This window comes from Camelina sativa, chromosome 3, assembly GCF_030686135.1.
Source record: "Camelina sativa cultivar CO46 ecotype springtype chromosome 3, ASM3068613v1".
In the NCBI taxonomy this organism is placed as follows: Eukaryota; Viridiplantae; Streptophyta; class Magnoliopsida; order Brassicales; family Brassicaceae; genus Camelina; species Camelina sativa.
This window is the reverse complement of record NC_141882.1, coordinates 8,967,688-8,989,563: the sequence shown is the minus strand read 5'-3', so window position 1 is coordinate 8,989,563 and position 21,876 is coordinate 8,967,688. Positions and strand designations below refer to the sequence as shown.

Here is a 21,876-nt window from a genome sequence, read left to right as displayed (position 1 = left end):
TAGTTCAATCTGGGTTGATAAAGCCTTAACTGAACCAAATTATGCCGGGCTTCTTTCTAGCCCTGTGCATTTTGCAATACCTTTAAATTAACCCTAACAGATTTAAAGTTATATATGGTTCTTTCATTTGCCTAAATCGATAATGGACCCAAAACCAAAGCCCATGTATCCGAACCACATTTACTAAAGAGAATAAACGCTAACATAATAGCGTTGAGCAGCAGGAGACAAGTCATGTGGCTTCAAGGTTTCATCCCAAATACTGAAGTTTAGATGTGCCTTTGACAAAGAGATTCTATAACACTTTGATGTGATAAGATATGAATATTATGAATCATATGAAGGTCTTATCAAATCATGTTATCTTCTCAAGTATGGGGTCCCATATTTTGTATTAGTTTGGCCCTCATATTTGTGAACAACCCATTTGATTTAACTATGTTTTGTTCTTTCTTTAGCTATTAAGTAGCCGATAATGTCTTCAATATTTTTGTTAAATTTTAAGACCCATAAATGTATAATACTAAACTCACATGATCTCATCATTTATTCTTTATAATAATGTATATGGTGTTCGTATAATGTAGATTCATGGGATATGATCACAATACTAATTATACAACAAGTTCATCTACGCTAGCCAACAAAATAATATCGAATCATACACGCACATATGCACTAGGAAACAGTTATGCTTGCGCAAATTCATGTATTGAAGAATGTAAAACTTGTCTCATAACTTTTAAACGATGTTAGAAATAAGAATAACAGTTGGAAGCAAAACTTGTGATAAGATTCGAATGGTAACGTGGAGTTTCTTGCTTGTATTAGAAATCAAATACTCTATTTATGTAAAGCCCTGAGTAAATCTACTTACAAACTAAAGCAAGGACTCTTACTATTAGATACAAATCTCCAACCTTTTGGAGATATAAAATATATGATTAATGTTAAGTTTCATGATTTGAATTGAAAAATCACATATACTATTGTAGTTATATCCCTTGACTGCAGTTCTGTCTCCATGGGATTCTTTCCAAAAGAGGAAAAATAAATTAAATTAAAAAAATTGTTTTTTTTATTTACAAGCAATGTGTTGCATTATTTGCCATACCAAACTTTTCCACGGCACATGAAACAGTAAGATTCCTCTGTGAGTATAGTACTACACATAATACTATTTAATCGAACAATTTATGAATCATGAACACACATCGGGAAAGAGTTAGTTGTTCAGATTTGATTAGCACATTAATTTACATATAGTTATCTTATCATCTTAAGAACTTTACTATCATCAATGATGACTTCTTAGTTCTAACTAATGATGCTTGTCAACTAGTGAGGGAAAAAATGATTGTAAATTATTCACATCATCGCCTTTACTACTTACCAAAACAGGAAATAACAACAAAAAAAAAACAAAAATAATGTGTTGGATTGCAAAATCATCACATATCGGTAGCAACTTGGCACACATATACAAGTAAACGAGTTGAAGAAAATGATACAAAATCTCATATAGTGAATTATCAGATTAGTCAAATACAAAACTGTTTTATTGATCATTTATTGTTAATGAATTGATTAAAAAGGAAACTCCACACATGAAAAACAGAAAAAGTCAAAGAAGTGAGAAAAAAAAATCTCTTGTTCATGTGAACTCCCAAGTTGTATTATCGAGTACATATAAAACCTTGAATTATTGTATTATATTCGTATTCGTCGTCAGTTCTCTCCAAGCAACAAACAACTTGGAAAAGAATAGTTACGACAGGGTAAAATAATTAACATATTTTAAAAAGAATTGAAAAAATGATAGAAATATATATATATATATATATATGATAAACTAATTAAAAGTATGTATTCTGGACCATCGGATTCAACTGAAGCTCCAAAGGGGAATGTCACCATCTTCGTACAAGTATTCATCGAACATCGTCGTGAAGTTTAGTTGAGGAGAGTAATCAAACGGAGCTCCATCATCGAACAAGAACATTCCATTATGATCCTGATCATAACATGATGATGATGGATCCATCAAAGGCGCATGATTATCCACGAAAGATCCAAAAAGAGATTGCATCCCATCATCATCATTATCATTATCATCATGATCGGACGGTGACGAGGCGGCTGATGAAGAAGAAGGGGCAACAAGGTCAAATGAGTTGGCAGCTTGAGCGGCGACTCTTTGGATGGATTTGGGGGACATGAGGGTCTTTTCATCTAAGAGGTCATCAAGAAGATGATGAGAAGAGGAGGTAGGGAAGTTGAGATTGGCTTGAGGGCCTTTGAGACACAAGAGTGCAACATCGTAAGCCCTAGCAGCTGCTTCAGCTGTTGAGTAAGAACCTAACCAAATCCTTGTCTTCTGATTTGGTGCCCTGATTTCAGATACCCATGACCCCCAGCTTCTCATCCTCACTCCTTTGTACTTCTTAATCTTACTCTTCTTGTTCTTACACGACAAGGAAGAATACGAAGAAGAAGATGAAGATGAAGAAGGAGATGAAGATGAAGAAGACAAAGGCATTTCCTTCTTCTTCTTGTTGCTTTGGATCTTGCGTTCTTGTTTCACCATGGTAATGTTGATTTGCACAATGTGTTCGTATATATTGATCAAGTTAAGGATTGGTCGTTGAGTTTTTGGTTTTGTTGCTGTGATGGATAGAGATTTTGGATGAAATGTTAATGTGAGCTACGGAGATTATATATAGAGATGGGAATGAATTGGGAGGGGTATTGGAGACGAAGAGATGAAATATTTATTTATTGATACAAATCTAAATAAGGGTCAAATGAAATATAGTATGGTTTTCTTGTGTATGAATCTGACATTATGGTGCACGACAGGTGTTTTTCTTCTATTTCTCTTTATCCTTGCAATTGGCATTAATACACTTTTGTTCCTTTCTCATTAAAAACACAATTTTTTTTATAAAAAATAACTTAAATTTTTGAAGTTTAATTATTTATTCGAATTCGGATGCATGTTAAGGCTTTGTCCAAGTGAACAATGAACCTGAACATGGCTTTATTTTAACATTTTGCTAGTTCTGCATCTTCTTATTAAAAAAATTCATGTATAACTAATATTCTTCGTATTTAGAGGAAAAATATAGAAACATATAATGATTTGTTTGGTTTTTTTTTTGTGGAATAACGAAAACATCTCTTTGATTATTCGATCACGTAAACTTTTGTCCATTGCATATTATTGTAAGAAGACAAAAAGATAATAAAAAAAAAAATGTACATACAGTTTTATTAATGATAAAAAACAACCCAAGAAAGCCTAACTTTTTACAAGGACCCATTTTAAATCAACTAAATTTCAATCTGTTCCTTGTAAAATATTTTTAACGGTTTGTATTCTTACCGAAAGGATTTGGAGTTTGTCCAACAGAAATTACTGATAGAATATCAAACAAAATAAATTACCGAATGGAGTCAATTTTGATAGGAATAAATTAATTCGAAGTGTATATAGATACTATATAGCTAGCTGTGTACGGAAGCCACTTGATGAGCAAATCAAGGAGAGATGCTAAAATAACCTATAGTATTTTTTTAGGTTGAGATATCAAAATTTTCTTTTATAATTTGACTATATACACGTACCTATCATCACTATCAGGAGATTACGAATTACAGCTACGTTTTAACGCGTTAACTCGTTTATACGAATTTTCCAAGAAAGAGGCCCCCATTTATGGTTTAGTTATGTTTATTGTTTACCTATATATTAAACTAGTGGGTTTTAATTTGTAGCTTATTATACTCAAAAATTTCTAGTATCATGTTTCTATATTTTAAGAATAAAATTGACGGTAAATTCTACAAACGTACGTGCACAAATATGTGTAGATTTACGACCATCAAGCTATTTTGGTTTTTATTGTTAAGAAACCCAAATTTTGTTGCTACACCGAGTTAATGGGTTTTTTTAATCTGTATGACAACTTGGAATTGGATTTTTTTTTTTTTTTTTGTTGGTAAAAAAGAATTGGATTTTTATCATCGTGGCTTGTGACTTTATGAATTTGTGAGTAAGTTACGCGTTAACTAAACAGAGACGTCGTACGGCACAGTAATTAGTATAAATACGTTTGGTAGTATTATAATCATCTCTGGTAACATTTATAAACTAATATATTATATATAAGGCAACATGTTACAGACATATGCTAATTAAGGAGGAAGATACATCATTAAATAACATACGTACATATATTATAAGAAAAATTAGAGCAATCAATTAGTGGACCATTGATTATATTAGAACATGTATTTTGTTATAATAAACATGAAATACTAAGGAAAACAAAAGTTTATTAAAGAACAGCGAAATGAAGATAGCGAAGAGTGAAGTCAGAAGAGTGTGGGAGAAGGTGACGATGCTAATTCGATAAGAGAGTGACTTCAAATAACAGCTGTTCTCACTCTGTCACTTTGCTACCCAAATCCAAACCGCGTTATCTCTCGTCACACTCACTCGTGTATCTTCCTAAATTCTGAAATCTTATACCCTTTTTATTTTTTTCAAATTCATACTAGTTGATATCAACGCTAGTAATATATACATCATACATATCGGATATATATGTGCATTCCAAATTTATAATACCATCGTCTTCTCCACATATATACAACTTGTGTTAGTTTTTTTTTCCATTTGTCTTTGAGTTATTATTTTTAAAAAAAAAATACTAAAATCAAATTAATTAAGCTCGCGCGATTTAGTTCCTACTGTCGATTTAGGATTTCGAATTATGAAGAAATTTTGTCTTACATAATTTTAATAAAGTAGCGATAGCAGCGTAATATATAGGAACAAACTGTATGTAACTTGCCACATGCCAAAGACTGGTATAAACAATTGATAAAGGGAGAACCAAAAAAACAAGAAAGCATATATAGCTTTAGGACACGCAAAGAGCACATGATCGTATGTAAGAAAAGATTGGAGATGACATGTTCTTTGTGGACAGCCTTGACTTTCTCACAAAGCCTAAGATTAATCATGGGATGGTACTTTAATTTGTTGTCTTCGTCTTTAGATTTCACACTTTGGTCTTAAGCAAAACTCTCCAAATGTCAGAGATCAGTTAGAGAAAGAGAGAATATGGGCAGTTTTTGTCAGCTTTCCAGCCAAAACATGCGTTTGCATGACGAGACGAAGCATCTCGATCGTGGCTTCTTTCAATTCAACTTTTTGAGTTTTAACACTTATTTCATCTTTGGCACCTACGTGAATGTCCTCTCTTGAAACTTGAAAATTAAGCAATGGAATTAGAAAGCTAACCAGCAAAAAAAAATATGCTAAGCAATAGATTTTTAGTTTTTTACAGTTATCACATAAAACAATATCTTATCTTATATATAAACGTTAGTTTTGAAAGTTAGTTTTTTGTATAATTGTGACATGTGTCAAATATATCGATAATATTTTGATACATGTAAAAATAAAATTTATTTAATAATTACAGGAAAAATTAAAAAGTTCAAAAAAGAAAATGATTACAATTAATATTTTTGAAAAAATATAAAACCGAAATAATCTATTATATGACTAATTCTAATAAGAAAGTTATCTATTAAATTACTAATTTAAATAGAAAATATGTATAATTAGTTTGTATTATAAATATTTATAAGATATATATATAATATAATTTATATAACTAATTCTAATAGGAAAGTTATCTATTAAATTACTAATTTTAATAGGAAAATATGAGCAATTAATGAGAAAATATGTGCAATTTAATTTCAATTATTATTTCTTATAAACATATAGTAAAAGGAAATTTATACAGAAAAGTGATTAGAATATATAAAATTTGATGTGTTAAAATTAGCATACAATTGAAAATATATTGTTAATTTTCCTTTTTAATTTCTTTTTTTAGATATAAAATAATTTTTTCTTAATTTTTTAAAACGTGTCAATATCTGATCAACATATTGACAAGTTTTTTTTATCAAAACCTTAAAAATCACAAATAACAGATTTTACTATAATATCTTATAATATAAAGCTTAATTTTTTAAAAAGAAAATTTTTGAGTTTTTAAAACTAGTAAAACATAATTATAAGAAGATTTATATTTTGACAAAATGTGAAAACTTATAACTGTAAAAACATAATTATAATATCATTATATAAATAAAATTTTCGTTTAAAACAATTTTAAAACTCCTCGCAAATCGGACGGCTCGTTATATGAATTTTGAGTATTTGGAGTCTGGACCCAAAACAGAACCGAACCTGAGAAGCCACAAACTTGGTCGTTGTGCAGAAATCGAAGAAGAACCCTAAAACGAAAAAAATGGAGATTTTAGAAGTAACGTTGGTCAACGTCTTGGTGCGGTGTCCACTGAAGGACATCGCGAGATTCAGATCAGTGAGCAAAGAATGGAAATCTCTAATCGATTCAGACTTCTTCGGAGATTTCTACATCTCTTTCAACTTATCTTCGTCAACCTCATGGTCGATCATCCAAAACAACCCTCACAAACTCATACTTGAAATCGTCGGCCACCATGGATACGAAAGATGGGGACTTTCTCGTTTTCCAGGATCCTTAGTTAGTTTCTTTGCCGAGACGGTCGACGATCACTAAACTTTAATTAATTTGTTAAATTTTATGAACTTTCAATTCAAATTTTATTGGTGAACAGTGGATTGACCATGTTCATTATAGTTTACGTTAGGTTGTTTAGATCACCTTATATCTGGATTTTGCATGCTAAGTTTCATAGATTTATAATTTACTATCAAATGACAATGAGTGATTGTTTTAGATTCCATATTATTCTAATGTGAGAAACCTAAACATAGTTTTTAACTTATAACTAACACAAAGAGATATTTTTTCAAACTTAGCATATTAAAAACAAACAAAGAGATATTAATTTTTTTTCAAAACAAATGGGATCTTTCTTGATATATGGAAAATCCAATATAAATTATATAATTCATGTAATTTATTGGCACCGTACTCTCTCCGTACCAATCGCCAGAGATGACTATAGTCTCACCACGATACAATCTCAACCTCAATAGTTTATATATTTATTATCTGTGTAAATTGGTCATATAACAATATCGGAGTATTATAGCATGGCATAGAAATTTCGAGGAAGATGAAGGTTTTTTTATAAAATTATTATTTCCATTAAATATGTACGTTGAAGGTTCAGCCATACATAATGGATCCAGTGAACTAGGCTCAACCACCGAATCATTTTTTGTTTTGTTTTTTGTATATCTCAAATCTATGATTTAGTCGGTTTTGAAAATGTTAAAAAAGATGTGGGGACATAATATACGTTAGACCCCATACACATTTGTTTGGTAACAAAATTCATATATTTTGTTTTTCGTCTTCATCGAACACACACATATCTATATTGGAATTTGAGTTAATAATATAATGCGGCACCCATACAAGTGAGTAAAAGCTATAAAGGTCAATCTCATCCTTGTTCCTCTACGTAAAATATATACATGTCCTCTGTTCAGGTTCTCCTTCAGTATTTACCGTATAGTAAAAGATTGTTAATCAACTAGGAGTAGAAAGAAACAAGTAAATATAGAAGACGAGTAAAGGTCGTTGACAAATTGAGAAAAACGAAGGTAGTTCGGAAGGCATTGCAAGCCCATGTTATGAATTTATCATCGGTCATGTACATTAGTCGTTGGCCCATTTAAAAGTCGGTTTGTAATGCACTAACCAACACTAAGCAGGCCTGATGATTACAAAATATTTAAATTTTAAATTTAGTTCACATCTTTAGGGAAGAGAAAATTAATTCCTTCTCTTGTTTTATGTTTGCAATTACAAATATCTAAAACCATTTAAATGCAAAAATTGATACACAATTTTGTGATTTTAGATGATAACGAGACACAATAAATTCCAATAATTTGGTTTTGAGTTCATTCACCTTCATAATCTCAATAATTTCCTCATTCAATGTGTGTACCTGTAAACTACTAAACGATGGTAATTAAATGCAAAAATGACAAAAAAAAAAAAATGCATAAAACGAAACCCGCTAAATTGTTAAGAAGGTTAAAAGGTCAACACAATGATGATGACGCGCCACCTTCTTTAAAGATATATGCCACGTAGACAATTCTTCAGAACATGATTGGCGCATCTTACGTTGAAACAAGTCACCAAATCCCACTCGCACGTCTTAAACACGCGCGCGCGTGTACTCGCTCTCTCTCGTTTTGTCTTCTTCGTTTCCTGTTTGGTTTTTTTTTTGAGACTTCGTTTGACCTTTTTTTCCTCTTTGGCTTGCTTCCTTTGGGTGGACCGTCGCTGCATCTCCGATGGCGATTAGTAGAATTGCTCAAGCGTCGTGGATTCTTACGGTGGTATTGTTGTTGCTGACGGTTAATTACGGGGAAGCTGTATGGTTGACGATCCCGGCGTCGGGAGGGACAAAGTGTGTCTCTGAGGAGATACAGAGCAACGTCGTCGTTTTGGCTGATTACTATATTGTCGATGAGCATAATCCTGAACACACACCTGCTGTTTCTTCTAAGGTATGCTTATGCTTCCCGAATTGTGCTTGAATTTGGCTTCAAAATTGAATCTTTTTTTTAATTGGGAGGAGATGATTGTGGGTCTATACTTCGATGTTAGGGTTTTGCTTTGTGTGTTTTAGTAATCAAATTGTGTAATCTCTATCTGTGACTTGTTGATATGTGTTGTTGAGAGAGCAGTGGAATTTTGAAGATAAGCGATTGATGTGTGTTACGGTCCTCTGTTCATGTTTTGAAGATAAGCAGTGAATCCTATTTTAAAGTTTTGAATTTTTTATGCTAGTCCATTACCAATAGCTCATCATTGAGCACATATGATTGAAGGATGCATTAACTCAAGAAGGGTTTGATCGAAGTTTCATGTTTTGTGCTTCTTCCTAAATTTAGGATAATCAGATTTGTGATTTTTTCAAGTTTTTTTTTTTGAGTTTTGAGGATGTAAATCTGTTTTGTATGGCTAATGTGGTTCATGTAGAGGTTATAATTGGCATAAGGTTTTTCTTTTATGGTGTTTTTGAATTTTCTGTGATGACTTTGTGTATAGGTAACATCTCCTTATGGGAACAACCTTCATCACCAAGAAAATGTGACACATGGTCAGTTTGCATTTACAACTCAAGAAGCTGGTAACTACTTGGCTTGTTTCTGGGTTGATGCCAGTCTAAAGCTAGCTAATCCTCTTACCCTTGGGGTTGATTGGAAGATGGGTATTGCTGCCAAAGATTGGGACTCTGTTGCTAAAAAGGAAAAGATCGAGGCAAGTCTTCGTTGCCCGTCTTTTATTTAAACATTTTTCCCTCTTTCTTCTTTCTGATAAGAAAACTTCACTATTGTGAATGTGTGTATTTGCAGGGTGTTGAGCTTCAGTTGAGGAGACTCGAAGGGTTAGTGCAGGCGATTCGTGAGAACATAAATTACATCAAAGACAGGTATGTGTTACCTCTTAAAGTCTGTGAATCAAATTGGGACAAGATCATAGCGATAAAAAGCATATTTTGTTTTGGATACAGGGAAGCCGAGATGCGGGAAGTGAGTGAAAAAACTAACTCAAGAGTGGCTTGGTTCAGTATAATGTCACTTGGGGTCTGCGTTGTGGTTGCTGGTACACAGATATTGTACCTGAAGCGGTATTTCCACAAGAAGAAGCTCATCTAAAACTTGGCTTGAAGGATACTATATATATATAGTAACATCACACATCCCCACCTTGAAAAGAGGGATAAAGATCAAGTTTGTAGAGTCAATTGGTTAACGCCTTTTCGTTTACATTTCAGTGAAACTTTACTCTACTATCGATAGTTACTTTAGAGATCATTGAGTTTGTGCACAGATCGCTTTGTGTTTGATTGATCTCTCTGTTGGATTAGACAAAAAATACAGTAATGTGACAGTGTACCAAAGTTTTTTTTTTACTTTTTTTTTGTTTCTGGCATTTTGAGGTAATCTTTAGTATGTGAATTCCGAAACATGGATGCTATGCTAGGTAATATGCTTATCTATAATTATCATCAATGTTAGCCAATAATTCATGATTAAAATAAAATTAGATTGGGTGACGTGATTGTTGCAAAGAAGACAAATCTGATTATCATGTGGACAAGCTTCTTTCAGTTCTTTGTATGTTATGTCCTTTTCTGTCATGTGTGGGAACAGTTAGACATCGAATCGGAGCAAATATAATATATGTTTATTCATAATGGAAGAACCAATGCATTTTGGTTAGGTCATCTAAGAATTTACCACTAGTTTGTTGACAACACTCATTTTTATAGATGAATTTTAAATGGCTAGTCAAGCTAAAATATGTATATTTGTTCTCCTTTTTTTTTGTCTGAATTTTAGTTTTACTGTTGTTTTGCTGATATCATCATCTTGTTCACATATACAACAATGGATCTCTTTATAATAACAAATAAAGTTAATGCTAGGAGAAATAATAGAAACTGGAATATCTATTATATTAATTAAAAAAAGAAGAGGTGTAATCCATTAGCCCAAGTTATGGAATGGAGTCCAAGCATGAATCCAACTCCATGTTTCTTTTCACTTTTGCCTAATCTCTCTCTTTCGTACGTCATCGTACGAACCTCATACTTACCATCTATTTTACTTCTGTACACGGTAAAATTCCTCTGTTTGTACATTGTTTATCTCTTGTAGACAATCATATGTATGTATGTAAGTATGTTAACAAAGAACGAATCATTGTAGTTGACACAAAAAGAACATACTAAAACTTGAACTAATCAATGCATTAAACCCGTAGGAATGTATCTTAAACAAACAGTGGTTAGTTACTTAGTTATATATATATATATATATTCTCATTCTGATTATGTTAACATGTTATAAGATTCCACTACCCATGAAAACAGAACAAATATCCAATTGGCTGGTAATGGGTTTCATACCACGTCATTGTTGTTTGTGACGCAAACTCGCAAAGTGTGGGAATTAATATCTATAGATTCGCAGAAACTAATGAAACTCGATGCCTATCGTTCTTATTTGCATAGCTAGTAATCAAATCCTTAACAACTTTTTTTTTTTTATTATTTACTTCCATATAATTTAGAAGTTCTTATTCCTCAAATTTTTTATATATAACAGAAGTGTAAAAGTCGATTATTTAAATCTAGATATATATTTACAAGATCTTCACAAGCAATTAGCAAAACTTCTACGATGATATATCCTTTTGGAACGAACGATTAATATGAGAACTGAAAATGGTACATCAATATATCATATAAACCCCTAAAATGGTATCACATGGAAAATCAAACTTTAGAATAAATGTGAAATGCCCGTATATATACTTTGGAGTAAATAAGTCGCATCCAACGATATATAAGATATGTTGGAATAAAATTTCGTCGATTGAGAGGGAACAGAGTACATAAGAAGAAGCATCTAAGTAACGTGGAAGATTGATGCCATGCTTAATTAGCTTAAACAAGAGAACATAAGGTGTAGTCCCTTTAACTACGTTATGTTTCTTTCTTCTTATATTTTTTTATATAAAAAGATATATACATATTGACACTTACAGGTATAATTTATCAATTTTTTTTTTAACAGGCAGAAATAAACATTAGTGTTATTGCCCCTATGGGCCATGGTTATATTCAGATTTGCTAATTGTTTTCTTTTGCATGCGTATATGTTTGTTTATAATATTTTAAGGAACACAGAAACCAATCTTACCAATCTTGATCTAATATGAATATAATAAAATGGGACACAAAAGTAGGCAGCCTGACTGTTACTGATGACGAACGAAGAGCACTAGTAGCCGCGTCGCATTAGAAGGACCTAACCACGCTTGTCGTTTCATGGGACGAATCACAACAAAATGCATCACAAAAAGCACATTTATTTTGCTTTTGCTTCATTAATTTAGGTTTATTGATCTATTTGTTTATGGTACTCTTGATTACCCGTACAAAACGTGGTTCATTTTTACTCTTACTATTTAATGCAAGAACTATGCAAACATCATCCTTTCGATTATTTTCTTGATTATTTGATATAACTTTTTGTACATTAATAACATAGATTACGAAAATGATCTCGCATCATTTTTAACACCAAACAAAACAAAAACCATAAATTATGAAAATTAAATAAATAAAAAAATACTAAAGCACTAAATTTCTTGTAACGTCCTTCAGATCCATTTAAAAATGTAGTTTTTCCGGCTTCTATAGCTAATTATGATTACATTTTTTCACAAACAATATCAAGAGAAACTAGCCAGCAAATTTAATCCGTAAGATATATATATTCCGCCAATCAAAAGAAAAAAAAACTGATCGATTATCATTGATCTCAGTCTTTAATTTGTAATCTAGATATATTGTTACGTTTTATCAAGCTGTGCACAGTGCACTTTCATGTACTTCTTCTTTATATGTGGTACGAACTAACTATAAATTAGCCTATAGAAAATTTAGAATTGATTAATCTTTGGACGAGATGGTGTCCACTCTTCAAATCACCACAATGTCCCCTATCTGTTTTTGGCGACAAGATGAATCGGTTTATGCACCCATTTATTTCAAGCACTAAACACAACCATCATTCGCTTCTATATTATGTTAAATACAGTATAATATTAAAATCAGCTAACTCATCGGATAAAATTCAATATTTTTGGCTCATTATCTACACGACACTACGGATCATTCACGCAACGGATCATTCACATATGGCTCCACAAAAATGAATTCGTAAAAATTAATATAATAAATTGTTGGAAAATGAAAGAGTCATGTGTCCCGTTAATTCTAGTACTTTAACATATTCTGATTTTGCACATATATAGATAGACATATATATTCGTGGTTAAACTTGTTGAAGGTGCAAAAAATTATAGTCACTCACGTTACTCATTGCAATAAAGGTTGCATAATGGTTAATATATAAGGTTGCATAATGTTTTATATTATAACAAGAGGTGAATAGTTTCGCGAATATTCAGGTTGATACTAATTTTTCTTTTCCTAGATTCGACAAGTGTGATGAGTGGATAAAAAATGGATGACGTCTGAGTGGATTGTATATCATACAAATAAATAATGTAAGTGCATGCTTTATGATTCTTAGAAACTACTATTTGCTTATAACTTACGAATTCATATATATGGTTCGGCTTGAACGTAAAAGTCTAAATATAGTTTGGTATATATTGGTACATTACACGCTTTTTATTGGTACGATACTTTATAATTCGTTATCAAATATAGTAATACTACATTGACGAGAACATTCTCATTATAGTGATCTTAGATTAATAATCCAGCCATCTTATTTATCCAAATATTCCACAGAAAATGCGACATTATACGCAAGTGTTCACAACCAATAGTCTTATATATAAATTAAGTAGGTACGCAACCAACGAAATTACGACCTAATCCGGTTTTGATTATCCAGAGCAGGAGTATAGTTAGCCACACATAATGGATACGTACTTGGTAACATTTTAAAAATCTATACTTTAAAAGGTGATGCTAAAATAACCAATGGATGGTAATATGCACTCCTATATTGCTTTTTGTGTCAGCACAATTTGGCTATATAAGCAAGTACCCTCTCTTGTAGTGTAAAAACATTCACAGCTCATAACCAAGTACGCTTGAATACATCTAAAAACACCAAGAAAGAGAAACTTAGAGAGAAAGAGAAAGAATATAAAAATGGGTAGTGAGAAAATGTGGGGAGGGTTAATGAATAGAGTTAAACCATACTTAGCAATGATATCTATGCAATTTGGTTATGCTGGTATGTACATAATCACCATGGTCTCTCTTAAGCATGGCATGAACCATTACATCCTAGCAGTTTATCGCCATGCAATCGCCACCGCCGTCATCGCTCCGTTTGCTCTTTTTCATGAAAGGTATATATTTTCTCACTTATTTCTAAACCGGCTAATCATTCCATACTGAATCTCTAACTTTGTTTTATTGATATATATGTTACGCAGGAAAATAAGGCCCAAGATGACGTTCCGAATATTCCTCCAAATTGCGCTGCTCGGTTTTATTGAGTAATACTCGTTAACTGTTCTATATCTCTCTCTCTCTCTCTCACACACACACACACATACAAAACATAGGAACACTCTCTCTCTCTATGTTTTGCTTTTTGCAATTTTTATATAGTTAACGCAAATATCGGTAGTAATAAATTTTCTTAGAAAAGTTAATTAATCATGAGGGTCGATAAAATGACAGGCCGGTGCTGGATCAGAATCTCTATTACGTCGGGATGACTTACACCTCAGCAACTTTCGCTTCTGCTACGGCTAATGTCCTTCCCGCCATCACCTTCGTCTTGGCCATCATTTTCAGGTTTACATTTTTTTTTTTTAAACTCTTATAAACATTCTATGCTTTTAGATTGATATATATATATATATATATATATTCGTTGTTGAAAAGAAAAAGAAAAAAAAAGATTGATATCTATTCCATCAGGAAACAAAATTATTCTTATCAACTTAATTAATGAAATTACTGTTACAAAATTTTACTCTTCGATATATTACACAGAATTATTTTACTTTGATTCTTATCTTAAGAATGAATTTAGACTTTTCCCATACCGTGGGAACAAGATTAATGGAATCATAGGAAAACACAGTCAATAAGTTCGTGGAACTTGATACCACTTGAATAATTAATTAATATAACCACCAAAAAAGATATATACTGGGTGAGATCATCACTTCCACTTACGGAAGTTGTCATTATAATGTATACGGAACATATAGAACATTACTGTTTAATCATGCACATATAAAGCTCGTTTAATTAACGATTTTCTCTGTTTTGTAAAAAAAAAAATTCAGATTAGAGAGCGTGAACTTTAAGAAGGTACGAAGCATAGCCAAAGTTGTGGGAACGGTGATCACAGTATCCGGAGCACTTCTCATGACTCTCTACAAAGGTCCAATCGTTGACTTTATCAGATTCGGCGGTGGCGGAGGAGGAGAAGGAAGCAGTGACGGTTCCTCCCACAGTGGTGCAGGAGCGGCGGCGATGGACAAACACTGGATTCCGGGAACACTTATGTTGTTGGGAAGAACTTTTGGTTGGGCCGGTTTCTTCATTCTACAAGTGAGTAGTACCAATTAATTTACATTTTCCCGGTATATACACATTTAACCAAATCTAACCCAGTTTTGTCTTATTATATTAAAACGCAGTCGTTTACACTGAAGAAGTACTCAGCTCCGCTGTCGCTAACCGCGTTGATATGTTTAATGGGAACGTTGGAAGGAACAGCCGTCTCATTGGTAACGGTACGTGACTTGAGTGCTTGGAAGATCGGCTTCGACTCTAACCTCTTCGCTGCCGCATACTCCGTAAGTCCCCAGTCATTTAATCTCTAAGTTTTATACGGTTACTGATGATGGTTCGAAGTATTAAATTAATGAACTAAATTAATGATGGTGATTAGGGGGTGATATGTTCGGGAGTGGCGTATTACGTGCAAGGAGTAGTGATGAGAGAAAGAGGACCAGTTTTTGTTGCGACATTTAATCCACTTTGTGTCGTAATAACTGCTGCTCTTGGTGTTGTTGTCTTGTCTGAAAGTATTCATCTCGGAAGGTATTTAAATTTCTATTTGAAATCAGTATACATTAATACATATAAAGTTTTTTTTGGACCCAGCTAAATTAATTGTTTCTACTAAAATTTCCCAGTGTGATTGGAACGTTATTTATAATCGTGGGCCTATACACTGTTGTATGGGGGAAAGGCAAAGACAAGAGAATGACTGATGATGACGACGAATATAGCAAAGAACTTCCGGTTAAGAGTCCGGTTAAACCGATAGATACCGGTAAAAGCTTAGCCTGTGTACCCGAGATGAAAGCTAAAGAAGGTCAGGAGACTAATAAGGCTACTCAAGTTGAGGTTTAAGGATATTAAACGGAGATGAATCAGTCTTATATCTTTCCCTTCTCTGTATATTAGTCTATGCTTTTGCTTTATTTGCTTTCCAAGGTTAACAGAGATTTTGGCAGATCAATATGTAATATCATGAGATGAATCAATCATCTTATAAGTTAACTACAAGTTTTTGTGAGATATGTAACTTCAAAAATAATCAAAGAGATCAATAACCAATGTTATGGTTTTACTCATCAAGAAAATTCACAAAGGAGTTTTTTCAATGCGCGGAAAATGAACAATTCTTGTTGAATCAAGATGAGAAAACAAAGGAGAAAGAAGCAATGGAGACGAGAAATGTGATACAGAAGTGACTAATTGAGGAGGAGGCGGTTGAGACGCTACCGGCTGGACCATTAGCAGGGTTACCTGGGAAGGAACCACCGCTTGAAGGAAGCACAGATGATCTTGGTGAAGATGCTATCAATCCAGGACCATCAAAATCCGGTGAAGGTGCTGGTGCGTACATTAGATCCTTAGGAACAGTATCCGGTGGAGCTAGAAGCGGCGCAAATTGTTGAGGTCCTGCATTTTTTACCATTGCACTTACATAAGATCGGATGATTCTAGCACCTGGCTATCCTTTAAACAGATATATGGTTAGAAAGAACTTACCGGGACATCGGGGTTGAAGAGACCTGGTCAGCCTATCAAACGAAAGAGAAAGAATTGGTAAGTAGTTCAGAGTCATTAGTAAGGATATTGTGCAAGAGTGAAGACAAGGTGAATGTAATTTACTAACATGGTCAAGATAGTGCCGTTGGCAAAACCATTGTAATCACAGGTTGTAACATTACAGCCAGCGCTACTCTGCAGCACAGTGATGTTACCAAGCATGAGGTTACTGTTTCTACACTGCATACTTGAGCATGATACGGCTAAAGAAGCAGGCTCACAATACAAACTGCATCACATCACACACACAAACACCACAAGTAAGTAAAAAATGCAATCACAGAGGATTTGATTAGTAACATCAATTAACATAGCTTGAGAGAGGAGAGAATCTTAGATATCATTACTTGCGACTCCCAAGCGCACAGCTACATTGCACACAGTGACCTGCAGCTAGAGCGTAGCTACCATTTGGGACAATCAATCCGAAATCCGTGGCGTAGCTGGGGAACTTTGAAGCACAAGCTGAGAGGAGGTAAAAATACAACAGAACCAAACATTAAAACATCTGTTATTGTTTGCTAAAACTCAAGCAAAAAAAGACCACAAAAGAGGCAACGCTTTTGGTAGCTCAAACACATACAACGCCAAAAACAATACCTTAACGAGAATCAAAACCACATAAAGCAATTAAACAGCCACTAAAGAAACAATCAAAAGTCCACAAAGCTACACCAAAACAAAACTCCCAATATGGTAAACAGAACTGACTGCAACTAACAATAGAAACTACTTCCCCACTATAACATAACCCTAAAGATAGAAACTTTTAAATTCCAATTCAGTATTTAGAGACCTCACCTGACAAAGGAACAGCAAGAATATCTCCAGAACTAACATCAGGACCACCCATAGCATTCACATTCATCAAATCAGTAATAGTAGTCGAATACCTCCTGGCGATTCCGACCAATGTATCAATCTCCCTAACAACATACGACAAATAAACAGCGGGCAAAGAATTGTCGGTGCCATTGAAACAAGCGCAAGGCAAGGGTATAACAAGACTGGTCCCAACATCGAGCAAAGACGGGTCATTGACAGAGTTAGCTTCCTGGATCTGCTCGGAAGAGACCAAACCTCCGTAAACAGAGTCAGCAATGGATGCTAGAGTATCTGAAGGTCGGGTCTTGTAATGGGTGGAGACAGATTTCCTGATACCGTCGACGCAGGAGCAAGTGATTGGGATTTTGAGGAAGAGCTTGGAAGGAAGGATATGGTTCTCGACGTCTGGGTAAGAGATGTCGATGGCGTTAGCTAAAAGGACAGAGATTGGGTCGACTTGGAAGAGAGACGCGACTTCGGAGACTTTGAGGTCGGTGTAGAGTGTGTAGCCGAGTAAAGAGTTGCAAGTGTCGTTGCTTGAGCAAGGCTCGATTGTTGATTTCGCCGTCGCTGTGAAGACGAGACTCGAAGCTAGAATCAGTGAGACGAACAAGAAGAAGATGGGGTTTTCTGGGTTTTTCATTGTTCAGACTCTCTTCTAGGGTTTTATGAAATTTGAAAATCTCTCTAGGGTTTTTAAATCTCTGTTTCTCTCTTACGGGACCAGTGACAAGAGAGTAGTACAATAAGACAAAGAGTAAAGTTGGAACTATCCGAAGATGAATCTGGAAATTTTTAGAGATTTGGTATAGAGAGAATCTCTGGTTTTCTTCTAAAGAGAGAGAGAGAGAGAAGAGAGAGAGAGAGAGAAGAAAAGTTTTCACTTTATTGTTTTTTTGAAATGGAGAAGAGAGAAGAGAGGTAAGGAAGAAGGAGACAAGTGTGTTGTACAGACAGACAGAGAGTGAACAGAAAATGGTAGCTCTGCGATCTCCAAGACATACATCTCTTTTTTTTCTTGAAGCTGTTATGACTGATTTGCCCTTTACTCTTTAACTCCTTTGACCGGTTTCACACATGAATTAGCATGAAGATTTTTGAAGGACATGGCGGTAAATTCAGCAACATAAGTTGAGGCCCACTTTTAAAAAAGAAAGCCCATTTTAACTTTTTTTTTGGAGAAGCGAAAGCAACGAATTTTTATTAGCTGTTTAGCCGCCGCATTATTATTCTTTCCCCTCATACACGGTCTTAATGCTGTCTCTTTCTTCTCATGTATTAATGGATCATTGTCAAATTAACGTTGTTATAACTTTGATCCTTCAAAGATTCCCCAAACTGGCAAAAAAAACTTTCATGTATTAAAAGCCTGATCTTAGAACATGAGAAGTCTTTAAGGTAGGGGGTTTTGTTTCTGAATTAGCTTGTTATACATATGTGAAATCAGGCCTTTGTGAAATCACTAACATAATGCAATACAAAATGAGCACGAAGATTGACAGTTCTACTATATGGGATGCAACTTATTATGTAGCTCTTTCAAATGTACTGATGTAACTAGCACAAGGGGAAGAGTAACTAACCACATCAAATGGTATCTATATATATATTGTTTTTTTTTCTCTAATCTCTCTGGTTTGTGCAAATAAATGGAAACATATAAGTTAAACTAAAGTCACTTGGGGATGTTTCAAGATCAAATCTAACTCCTTTGGTTAAGTGCTTCTCAGTCCGGAGAATTTACTGATGATATATTCAAACTTTACTCTCCAGTTTATCATTAACAAGAGGATATCAGTTCTGTTTTGTTCCTTGGTGTACGAGGAGTACGAGGAGTCCTGGGAGTTCCTGGTTGTTTCTGAGATAGCATGTGGCTTACATATCCATAAAAAGTGCATCCCACTAGTGTGATTCCGCATCCAACTGCATTCATTGGTGAGATCGGGTTTCTGAATATCATCCATGATACCAACACAGCCAATGCAACCTGCAAATCACATAACCATCCATCAAGCATACTGAGTTAGATTCAATTGTTTTGATCAATCACACTGCTAATTGCCTATGGAGTTTGTGATTTTTTGTTCATTTACCTTGAGGTTTCCAGCTACATTGAATGTGACTGCTGTTGTGGAGTGAATGACATAGAAGATTGAAAAGTTAAGACAGAAAGCTAGAACACCTGAGCTGAAAATAATCATAAGAGCCGACCATGGTGACGGGTACTGTGCTTCAAACCAATCCAAAATTCCATTGCCTTCAAGCAAAAATGCTGGTACTCCGAGAATCATGGTCGCAAAAGGCGCCATATAGTATACCGTGTTTATGCTAATTAGAGAGACATGACAATGAAGAGGACACAAACACTACACTCAGTTCCATGAATTAGAAAAACACTAAATCAGGTGATTCACAATTGGACAATGAGGGCATGACATCAACACCCATCAAGTGAAATTGAAGATGTTAAACCTCAGAAAACAGAACACTAACCTATCAAATTTGTATCCATGAAGAAGAGACTCAGCAAGAATGGTCTCTGTAGAGGTAGCTAAACACCCAAACAGAGCAGCACAGAATCCAAAAACATTAAAGCTAAGTTCTGTAATAGAAGTCAGAAGAATCCCACCAACCACTGTAACACAACTGCACATTACACAAAAAAAAACACAACTCAGAAAACAAAAACAAGACCACTCCCTTTTTCTCCCAATCTTTTAAAAGAACTCAAAACCTGTTGTTGCAGGAGTGAAAGATTTGATTGTCTGCATAAAAGAGACAGGAATGTATCTAAGACTGATGTTTCCCAACACAATGTTGATACAGAACACAAATGACATTGGAAAAATCCTCTTCCACCGATCTTCTGGATCAACCACAATCAAAGGTTTAAGCTTTAAGACTTTAATCACAATGTAAGCTCCAATCGATGAACATATGAAATGAACACATGAAACCGACAACGGAAACTTGAAATCCAGCTTCTGGGAAACAGAAAAGGTACCAAATTTGAAACACAGATCAGAATCAAACAAAGAAAAAAAGCTAAGTTTTTAATAATGAAATTTAAAAGGACGAGACTTTTTTTTTTTTTTGAACCTGAAAGATCCATTTGTTCATGATGATAACAGTAACGTTGAAACCCCACCACTGAAGAATCGCTAACAGAGATCTGAACATACTCCATTGTTGCCACAGACTACTTCCTTCCTCCATTCTCACTCCCTTATTAAATCTCCGTCCGATGATTCGTCAGAACGTAGAATTTGGAGCCACGGAATCAACCAAAACCCAAAATTTTTTTGAAGGGTTTTGAGAAGAGATGGATCCAAATTTTTTAGGGAATGTGGCAATGGCAAGGCTAAATAAGAAACCCTAATCAAAGCGCGAGAGGGAAGAGTGTAACGGTAGCAGTATTATTCTAATCTCTCTCTCTGCTTCATGCTTATATGTGATTTGTTCTCTCTTTCGTATGTTTCCATGTCGTTTAATGCAAATATCGTTAATGTTTATACAAGTTACCATTATAAGTTGTTACAAACTATAAATGTAACTAATTTAGCTAAACAATTTTTCCACGTATATAATTAAGGGGCATTTTCAAAAATACCTCATTTTCCATGTTATTTTTTTAAATACCCTTTCATGTTGACCATTTTTAAAACTATTCCTCTTTATGTACAAAATGACCAAATTACCATTTCTTTCAATTACAACAAGAATGTACAGTCACCAAAATCAAAAAAATTCCCGCCAAAAACGAAATTTTTTCCCGCCAAAATCGAAAATTTGTCCCTTCAAAAATTATTTTTTTCCGCCAAATTTTTGAAATTTATACTTTTAAAAACCTTGTAAACTCTTTTAAAAACCTTGTAAATTCGTTTACAAGGTGTTTAAAAACCTTTTACAAAGTTTTTAAAAACGTTTACAAGTTGTTTAAAAACCTTTTTAAAAACATTTTGAAAACCTTTTAAAAACATTTTGAAAAACTTTTAAAAACCTTAAAAAACATTGTAAAAGCGTTTAAAAGGTGTTTAAGAAACCTTTTAAAAACCTTTAAAAACTCTTTTTAAATATCTTTTAAAAGCGTTTACAAGATGTTTATAAGGTTTTTATGAGGTTTCTACCTTATAAACATTTTAAACACCTTGTAAATTTTTTTTGACGGGAAATTTTTTTTGTCGAAAATTTTTATCAAAATTTTTTATCAAAAAAATGTTTGGCGGGAAATTTTTTCGAAAATTTTTTGGCGAGAAAATATGTCGGAAATTCTTTTGGCGGGAAAATTTTGTTTTTTTTTATTGAATAAAATATTTTTTATCCAAAGGTAAAATGATCATT

The 21,876-nt window shown here is 33.7% G+C and overlaps 4 protein-coding genes and 1 pseudogene across 5 annotated transcripts; 2 read left to right on the top strand and 3 right to left on the bottom strand.

Annotated features, from left to right (window-relative positions):
* Positions 1–1,633: 1,633 nt before the first annotated feature.
* LOC104776310 (ethylene-responsive transcription factor ERF012-like) lies at positions 1,634–2,798 on the bottom strand. Its single transcript, XM_010500347.3, has one exon. The coding sequence runs from the start codon at positions 2,585–2,587 to the stop codon at positions 1,886–1,888; it is 702 nt and encodes a 233-aa protein (XP_010498649.2). The 5' UTR covers positions 2,588–2,798; the 3' UTR covers positions 1,634–1,885.
* Positions 2,799–8,221: 5,423 nt separating this feature from the next.
* LOC104776308 (transmembrane emp24 domain-containing protein p24delta5) lies at positions 8,222–10,001 on the top strand. Its single transcript, XM_010500346.3, has 4 exons — positions 8,222–8,569; positions 9,114–9,326; positions 9,422–9,498; positions 9,580–10,001. The coding sequence occupies exons 1-4, from the start codon at positions 8,354–8,356 to the stop codon at positions 9,722–9,724; spliced, it is 651 nt and encodes a 216-aa protein (XP_010498648.1). The 5' UTR covers positions 8,222–8,353; the 3' UTR covers positions 9,725–10,001.
* Positions 10,002–13,657: 3,656 nt separating this feature from the next.
* Positions 13,658–16,238, top strand: LOC104776306 (WAT1-related protein At1g21890-like). The gene is made up of 7 exons (XM_010500344.2): positions 13,658–13,973; positions 14,061–14,123; positions 14,311–14,427; positions 14,928–15,195; positions 15,285–15,443; positions 15,539–15,690; positions 15,786–16,238. Exons 1-7 carry the CDS (start codon positions 13,771–13,773, stop codon positions 16,003–16,005), a joined length of 1,182 nt encoding a protein of 393 aa, XP_010498646.1. The 5' UTR covers positions 13,658–13,770; the 3' UTR covers positions 16,006–16,238.
* Positions 16,198–18,589, bottom strand: LOC104776307 (lysM domain-containing GPI-anchored protein 1). Its single transcript, XM_010500345.2, has 5 exons — positions 17,512–18,589; positions 17,058–17,175; positions 16,778–16,939; positions 16,651–16,682; positions 16,198–16,560 (listed from the first exon to the last, which is right to left on the bottom strand). Exons 1-5 carry the CDS (start codon positions 18,176–18,178, stop codon positions 16,289–16,291), a joined length of 1,251 nt encoding a protein of 416 aa, XP_010498647.1. The 5' UTR covers positions 18,179–18,589; the 3' UTR covers positions 16,198–16,288.
* Positions 18,590–19,290: 701 nt separating this feature from the next.
* Positions 19,291–20,958, bottom strand: LOC104776305 (GDP-mannose transporter GONST5-like; annotated as a pseudogene). The gene is made up of 4 exons (XR_015590822.1): positions 20,635–20,958; positions 20,029–20,519; positions 19,629–19,863; positions 19,291–19,522 (listed from the first exon to the last, which is right to left on the bottom strand). The product of XR_015590822.1 is annotated as a GDP-mannose transporter GONST5-like (transcript).
* Between the last annotated feature and the right edge of the window lie 918 nt (positions 20,959–21,876).